This window comes from Lotus japonicus, chromosome 5 (assembly GCF_012489685.1).
Source record: "Lotus japonicus ecotype B-129 chromosome 5, LjGifu_v1.2".
NCBI lineage: Eukaryota > Viridiplantae > Streptophyta > Magnoliopsida > Fabales > Fabaceae > Lotus > Lotus japonicus.
In genome coordinates this window covers 3371874-3379961 of record NC_080045.1, presented here as the reverse complement: position 1 = coordinate 3379961, position 8088 = coordinate 3371874, and the positions used below count along the sequence as shown (strand labels likewise).

General features: G+C 43.9%; 1 protein-coding gene across 1 annotated transcript; it reads left to right on the top strand.

The window, feature by feature from the left end:
* Positions 1 to 6457: 6457 nt before the first annotated feature.
* LOC130717449 (uncharacterized) lies at positions 6458 to 7066 on the top strand. Its single transcript, XM_057567673.1, has one exon. It carries the CDS (start codon positions 6458 to 6460, stop codon positions 7064 to 7066), a length of 609 nt encoding a protein of 202 aa, XP_057423656.1.
* The last annotated feature ends 1022 nt before the right edge of the window (positions 7067 to 8088 follow it).

Sequence of the window (8088 nt, the reverse complement as noted above, 5' to 3'; positions counted from 1 at the left end):
TTGGGATAGGGAAACCATTTGGGCAGCGAGATATGCCATGGCAATCCAAGTTTCCTTTCCAACTTGATAATTTCCCTTAAAAACTCATTTAACACCCAAATTCGCATAGTTTAGCCTTGGGAAATCCATTATCGGGGCAAGAATTCTCAAATTTTGACATTAGAGGTCACGGGGGAACATAGAGATAGGGAAATCATTTGGGCAACGAAGCATGCCATGGAAATATAAGTTTCCCTTCAAACTTGATATTTTCCTTTGAAAACACATTTTCCACCCAAATTCGCATAGGTTAGCCTTGGGAAATCCATCATCGGGGCAAAAATTTTCAAATTTTGACATGAGAGCTCCTGGGGGCACCTTGGGATAGGCAAACCATTTGGGCAGCGAGACATGCCTTGGAAATCCAAGTTTCCCTTCCAACTTGATATTTTCCCTTGACAACACATTTAACACCCAAATTCGCATAGTTTAGCCTTGGGATATCCATTATCGGGACAAGAATTCCCAAATTTTGACATGAGAGCTCACGTGGGCACCTTGGGATAGGGAAACCATTTGGGAAACGAGGCATGACATGGCAATCCAAGTGTCTCTTCCAACTTGACATTTTCCACCCAAATTCGCATAGGTTAGCCTTGAGAAATCCATCATCGGTGCAAGAATTCCCAAATTTTGAGATGGGAGCTCACGGGTGCACCTTGGGATTGGGAAACCATTTGGGCAACAAGGCAAGGCATGGAAATTCTAGAGTCCCTTCAAACTTGATCTTTTCCTTTGAAAACTCATTTTCCACCCAAATTCCATAAGTTAGCCTTGGGAAATCCATCATCGGTGCAAGAATTCCGAAATTTTAAGATGGGAGTCAAAGGGTGCACCTTGGGATTGGGAAACCATTTGGGCAAAAAGGCAAGGAATGGCAAAGCAAGAGTCCCTTCAAACTTGATCTTTTCCTTTGAAAACTCATTTTCCACCGAAATTCGCATAGGTTAGACTTGGGAAATCCATCATCGGGGCAAGAATTTTCAAATTTTGACATGAGAGCTCACGCGGGCACCTTGGAATAGGGAAACCATTTACGCAATGAAGCATGCCATGGAAATCCAAGTTTCCCTTCAAACTTGACATTTTCCCTTGAAAACTCATTTTCCACCCAAATTCGCATAGGTTAGCCTTGAGAAATTCATCATCGGGACAGGAATTCTCAAATTTTGACATGAGAGCTCACTAGGCACCTTGGGATAGGGAAACCATTTGGGAAACGAGGCATGCAATGGCAATCCGAGTTTATTTTCCAACTTGATATTTTCCCTTGAAAACTCATTTTCCACCCAAATTTGCATAGGTTAGCCTTGGGTAATCCATTACCGGGGCAAGAATTCTCAAATTTTGACATTAGAGGTCACGGGGGCACCTAGAGATAGGGAAATCATTTGGGCAACGAAGCATGCCATGGAAATCCAAGTTTCCCTTCAAACTTGATATTTTCCTTTGAAAACTCATTTTCCACCCAAATTCGCATAGGTTAGCCTTGGGAAATCCATCATCGGGGCAAGAATTTTCAAATTTTGACATGAGAGCTCCTGGGGGCACCTTGGGATAGGCAGACCATTTGGGCAGCGAGACATGCCTTGGAAATCCAAGTTTCCCTTCCAACTTGATATTTTCCCTTGAAAACACATTTAACACCCAAATTCGCATAGTTTAGCCTTGGGAAATCTATTATCGGGACAAGAATTCCCAAATTTTGACATGAGAGCTCACGGGGGAACCTTGGGATAGGGAAACCATTTGGGAAATGAGGCATGCTATGGCAATCCAAATGTCCCTTCCAACTTGATATTTTCCACCCAAATTCGCATAGGTTAACCTTGGGAAATCCATCATCGGTGCAAGAATTCCCAAATTTTGAGATGGGAGCTCACGGGTGCACCTTGGGATAGGGAAACCATTTGGGCAACAAGGCAAGGCATGGCAAATCAAGAGTCCCTTCAAACTTGATATTTTCCTTTGAAAACTCATTTTCCCCCCAAATTCGCATAGGTTAGCCTTGGGAAATCCATCATCGGGGCAAGAATTTTGAAATTTGGACATGAGAGCTCACGCGGGCACCTTGGGATAGGGAAACCATTTACGCAACGAGGCATGCCTTGGAAATCCAAGTTTCTTTTCAAACTTGACATTTTCCCTTGAAAACTCTTTTACCACCCAAATTCATATAGGTTAGCCTTGAGAAATTCATTATCGGTACAAGAATTCTCAAATTTTGACATGATTGCTCACGGGGGCACCTTGGGATAGGGAAACCATTTGGGAAACGAGGCATGCCATGGCAATCCAAGTTTATCTTCCAACTTGATATTTTCCCTTGAAAACTCATTTTCCACCCAAATTCGCATAGGTTAGCCTTGGGAAATCCATTCTCAAATTTTGACATGAGAGCTCACGGTGGCACCTTGGGATAGGGAAACCATTTGGGTAACGAGGCATGCCATGGAAATCCTAGTGTCTTTTCAGACTTGATATTTTCCACCCAAATTCGCATAGGTTAGCCTTGGGAAATCCATCATCGGTGCTAGAATTCCTAAATTTTGAGATGGGAGCTCACGGGTGCACCTTGGGAAACCATTTGGGCAACAAGGCAAGGCATGACAAATCAAGAGTACTTAAAACTTGATATATTCCATTGAAAACTCATTTTCCACCCAAATTCCCATAGGTTAGCTTTGGGAAATCCATAATCGGTGCAAGAATTCTCAAATTTTAACATAGGTGCTCACGGGGGCACCTCGGCATAGGGAAACCATTTGGGCAACGAGGCATGCAATGTAAATCAAAGTTTCCCTTCAAACTTGACATTCTCCATTGAAAACTCATTTTCCACCCAAATTCGCATAGGTGTTAGCTGTTGGTAAATCCGCAAGTGTACGAATCCACCCGGTTTTAAATATCGAACCACAGGGATTGTGAGTGACTAAATTCAGTTTAAGTCTTTAGTACGAAGGTTTGTTTTATTGAAATAGAGATATGTCGATGTAGTAAAAGGGAAAATAAACATAAACTCATAAAAGAACATGCTTTGGGTTCTTGTTCAACTAATCAATTAAAGCACATCATTCTAAGCACATGAACTTATGAATCTCTCTTTGATGTTATAGCTTAAGTTACTTACTTATTGATTCCTCATATAAGCAATTCTCCCATACTAAAAGCTAAGCCCAATTCCTTGTGTACTTAGTCATTTATATGAGGTTTTAGATCATGCAAATTCAGGCCAACAAACCTCAACCCTTCCTCTATTCCTAGTAGCCAAGATTGAAGGGGTAATCCCAAATCGGTTCCCTAATCTATATCAAACTTCCGTTCTGATTATAGAAAAGCATAAAGCAAACATGCATATAAGCTTAGATTGAAATTCAGAAAATGGGATTCAAGAAAAGAAGAAGAACATGTGGGAAAGAACTTAAGATTATAACCCAAATATGAAAAGTCTTACATGAAAACCAAAGCATAAGAAGAGAGATTAGCCAAGCATGGCAAGAGCCATCTTTCCATGCTTGCCTAAGAACCTGAATTACAAGCTTGGAAGCCTCTCTCTCACTCTCCTAGATGATCCTCTACCTCTGAATTTTACAAAGTATGAAAAGATGTCAAAGATTCCAAAATAAAATGACTAAAATCCTATTTATAGTCAAAATAGGTGAGTCTGGGCGCTCAAGCGCAGCCCTGGGGTGCTCGAGCGCCAGGCACAAAGTTGGCTTCTGGAGTGCTGGCGCTCAGGCGCCAGGCATGGGCGCTTGAGCGCCAGACACACGTTTCTGGTGACTTTTTAGCTTTTGTAACCCCCCCTTTGAATGATTCCATCAATTCTTCAAGCAATTGGCCATCCCTCTTCATGAGTTATCTGCTGAAGCACTTAAAGACAAGGACAAGTAATAATATCAAGAAATTCAAAGGGTTTTTAATCACCTTAGTCCTCACAAATTAATGGAAAAACTAATGCAAGTCCTAAACTCTATAAAAATGCAAGAAAGACCGTTATAAAACTATAAAATTACTAAACTATTGCAAATGCACAAATAAAAGTAAAAATGCATGAGAATGTATGAAACACTACTTGAGACACACGAAAAAGACTCAAAACTAGCAAAGAAATGACCCTAAAAACACTACTAAATCTGGGTCATCATTAGCCTTGAGAAATCCATCATCGGAACAAGAATTCTCAAATTTTGACATGAGAGCTCACGGGGGCACCTTGGGATAGGTAAACCATTTGGGAAATGAGGCATGCCATGGCAATCCAAGTGTCCCTTCCAACTTGATATTTTCCACCCAAATTCGCATAGGTTAGCCTCGGGAAATCCATCATCGGGGCAAGAATTCCCAAATTTTGAAATGGGAGCACACGGGTGCACCATTGGATAGGGAAACAATTTGGGAAACAAGGCAAGGCATGGCAAACCAAGAGTCCCTTCAAACTTGATATTTTCCTTTGAAAACTCATTTTCCACCCAAATTCGCATATAGGTTAGCCTTGGGAAATCCATCATCGGGGTGAGAATTCTCAAATTTTGACATGAGAGCTCACGGAGGAACCTTGGGATAGGGAAACCATTTGGGCAGTGAGGCATGCCACGGCAATCCAAGTTTCCCTTCCAACTTGATATTTTCTCTTGAAAACTCATTTTCAACCCAAATTCGCATAGGTTAGCCTTGGGAAATCCATTATCGGGGCAAGAATTTTCTAATTTTGACATGAGAGCTCAAGGGGGCACCTTGGGATAGGGAAACCATTTAGGCAGCGAGGCATGTCGTGGCAGTCCAAGTTTCCCTTCCAACTTGATATTTTCCTTTGAAAACTCATTTTCCACCAAAATTCGCATGGGTTAACTTTGGGAAATCCATTATCGGGGCAAGAATTCTCAAATTTTGACATGAGAGGTCACGGGGGTACCTAGGGATAGGGAAACCATTTGGGCATTGAGGCATGTCATGACAATCCAAGTTTCCCTTCCAAATTGATATTTTCCTTTAAAAACTCATTTTCCCCCCAAATTCGCATAGGTTTGCCTTGGGAAATCCATCATCCGTGCAAGAATTCTCAAATTTTGAGATGAAGCTCACAGGGGAAACTCGGCACAGGGAAACCATTTGGGCAACGGGGCATGTCATGGCTCCAACTTGATATTTTCCACTCAAATTCGCATAAGTTAGCCTTGGAAAATCCATCATTGGGGCAAGAATTCTCAAATTTTGAGATGAGAGCTCACGGGGGCACCTAGGGATAGGGAAACCATTAAGGCAACGAGGCATGCCATGAAAATCCAAGTTTCCCTACCAAATTGATATTTTTCCTTAAAAGCTCATTTTCCACCCAAATTCGCATAGGTTAGTCTTGGGAAATCCATTATCGGGGCAAGAATTCTCAAATTTTGACATGAGAGCACACGGGGGCACCATGGGATTCGGAAACCATTTGGGCAACGAGGCATGCCATGGCAATCCAAGTGTCCCTTCCAACTTGATATTTTCCACCCAAATTCGCAGAGGTTAGCCTCGAGAAATCCATCATCGGGGCAAGAATTCCCAAATGTTGAGATGTGGACTGGGCGAGACCCCAGGGTCTCTCTCGCCCAGGAGACTCAACCTTGGGCGTGGGTTGCGTCAGGACCTTGGGCCTCCCTTCCCGAGGCCCAAGCGGCCCATTTAGATAGGATAAGGGCGCCAAAACCCAACTCCACCTCTATAAATAGGAGGAGAATACCAATTGTAAGGGACTCTTAGCTCATTTGAGAAATAATAGCATTGAAATTCAGTTATATTTTCTCTTTGTGCGGTTAGAGCTTCTCTCTCTAAGCATTCACATCACTTTCCTCACACTTTGGGTACTACCTTCCCTCTCTATGTTCTAGCACGGAACATTTGGCGCCGTCTGTGGGGATCGGTAGATTTCTATTCCCAGACTACGTGGATCGTGATTCAGTGGAGTGAAGCTTGCTTTTCTGTACAATTTTCCTCATCCGGACTTGCTTTCCGGGTTGTTGCCATTTGATTTCGAAAAGTTCGGTCCTCTAAGAGATTCTCTGTAATTCGAAGATTTTTGGCGGAATTTTCGTTTTCATTAGCGAAGTTTGATGAAGACGCCTCGCCAACGACACGGCAACAGTGTCTCTTCCCCGCGCTTCGCCAAGAGTGATAGAAATCGATGTGCAGAGGCACGTCGAGCGATAAGTGGCGACTTAAGGATGCAAAATGAGTGTCTACAGGAGCAGTTGAGGTAGTATCACCTCCGACAGTGGAATCAAGAGGAGGAGGAAACTGCGGCTACGACCGGAACCAAGCCTTTCTCGGCGGCAGTACAAGAGGTGACTGTACCGGACGGCATGACGAACCTCATGTTGGAGGTGTACGACGGAAAACCAATCCAAAGGATGATCTGTCTCGTTTTGATGCGAAGATGGCGAAGTACGCGGTTTCTGATGCTTTGAAATGCAGGATGCTTCCATCAACGTTTCGAGGTGCGGCAAAGGAATGGTTCATGAATCTTCCTCCGGGATCCATAGCCAAGTTCTGCGATTTCTCATCAAAATTGCTTGACCATTTCTCTGCGGGAACGATCGAGGATCTGTTTGATATTCGGCAGGAGGAACGTGAAACCTTGAAACAATATGTGAAACGATACAGTGCCATATCCGCGAGGTTCGAGGAATTGCAGCCACGCATGTGCGTGTGCGATTTCAAAGGCGGTCTGTCCCGGGGAGAATTTTATTGCGAGTTGGGTAGGGAGCTGGCATGCTCAATGATTGAAACCCGCGCCCCAGCACAGAACTACATCTTAAAAGAGGAAATTGAAGCGCACAAGAGGAAGGGCGAGCGAGCGGCAAATGTGTCGCTGGCAAGGAAAAGGATACAGGACGAGGAAGCGAGGCGCGAGCAGAGGTTAGGGAAAGCTGGCCGATTCATAAAAAAGAATAAAAGAAAGCTACTCCGCCCGAAAATGAGGGATAGAAAGCACTGGAGCTCTCGCCGAGAAGCGAAGGCAAGCCAGCGAATGAGGTCGCAGTGATGCTCAAACAGTGTATCCAACTCTACGCACGATCCGTTAGTGGTAATGGTAAGAATAAAAGGTTTCAATGTACAGAGGGTGCTTTTAGACCAGGGTAGCTCGGCGGATATAAATCTATGAGGACGCATTCAGACAGATGGGGCTGACGGACAAGGATTTAAAGCCATACACGGGAAGTTCGGTAGGTTTCTCCGGGACGCAAGTTCAAGTACGTGGCTACGTAGAGTTGGATACAGTTTTCGGAGTGGGCGAGGACGCCAAGCTCTTGAGGATAAAATATCTGGTCCTACAAGTTGCGGCAGCTTATAACATCATCATAGGGCGAGGTACCTTAAATCGCCTCCATGCAGTGATATCTACGGCCCACCTTGCGGTAAAGTATCCCCTACTTTGCGGAAGGATAGAGAAACTGGCAGTACTGGCAATCGAGCCCAGACTCACCAAGGAACAAGAACAACGTTTGAGTGAACTAGTAGAAGACAACGTTGACCTCTTCAATTGGGGGAAAAGATGAACTGTTTACAAGAAAAGAGCAGAAGGAAGGGGTAACAAGAGGAAGAGCGCAAAGCTAAGGGATGGGAACAAAAGACCAACGAAGTCAGGTCGGCCCGCCAACCGCGAGGGAGGACAGCGACAGATCCCTCGCCACGGCAGAAAAGGCAAGGAAGGCGAGGAAGACAGGATGCTGGGTGTAATACTCTGATTGAAAAGGAGACCAACAAGCAAGGACCCAAAATAAAGATACACTCTTTTTCTCCGACACAGGAGTTTTTTAACGAGGCACCCCTCGATGTAAAAGTTCAAACAAATCAAATACAAAAGGATATTCCCAGCAATACTCCTAATAATTGTTCTCGCCAAGAACATAGAGTGAAGGCATAGTGCCCAAAGAGTGTGTGAAGAGCGATCGGAAATCCTAGAGAGATAGGCTCCCAACTGCTTAGAGAGAAGATATAACTGAATTTCAATGTTTGTTATTGCCAAATGAGCTAAGAGTCCCTTACAATTGGTTCTCGTCCCCT

What these genes read in the sequence shown, in the direction of transcription:
- LOC130717449 (XM_057567673.1), top strand. Translation starts at nt 6,458, where the DNA reads ATGGCGAAGTACGCGGTTTCTGATGCTTTGAAATGCAGGATGCTTCCA.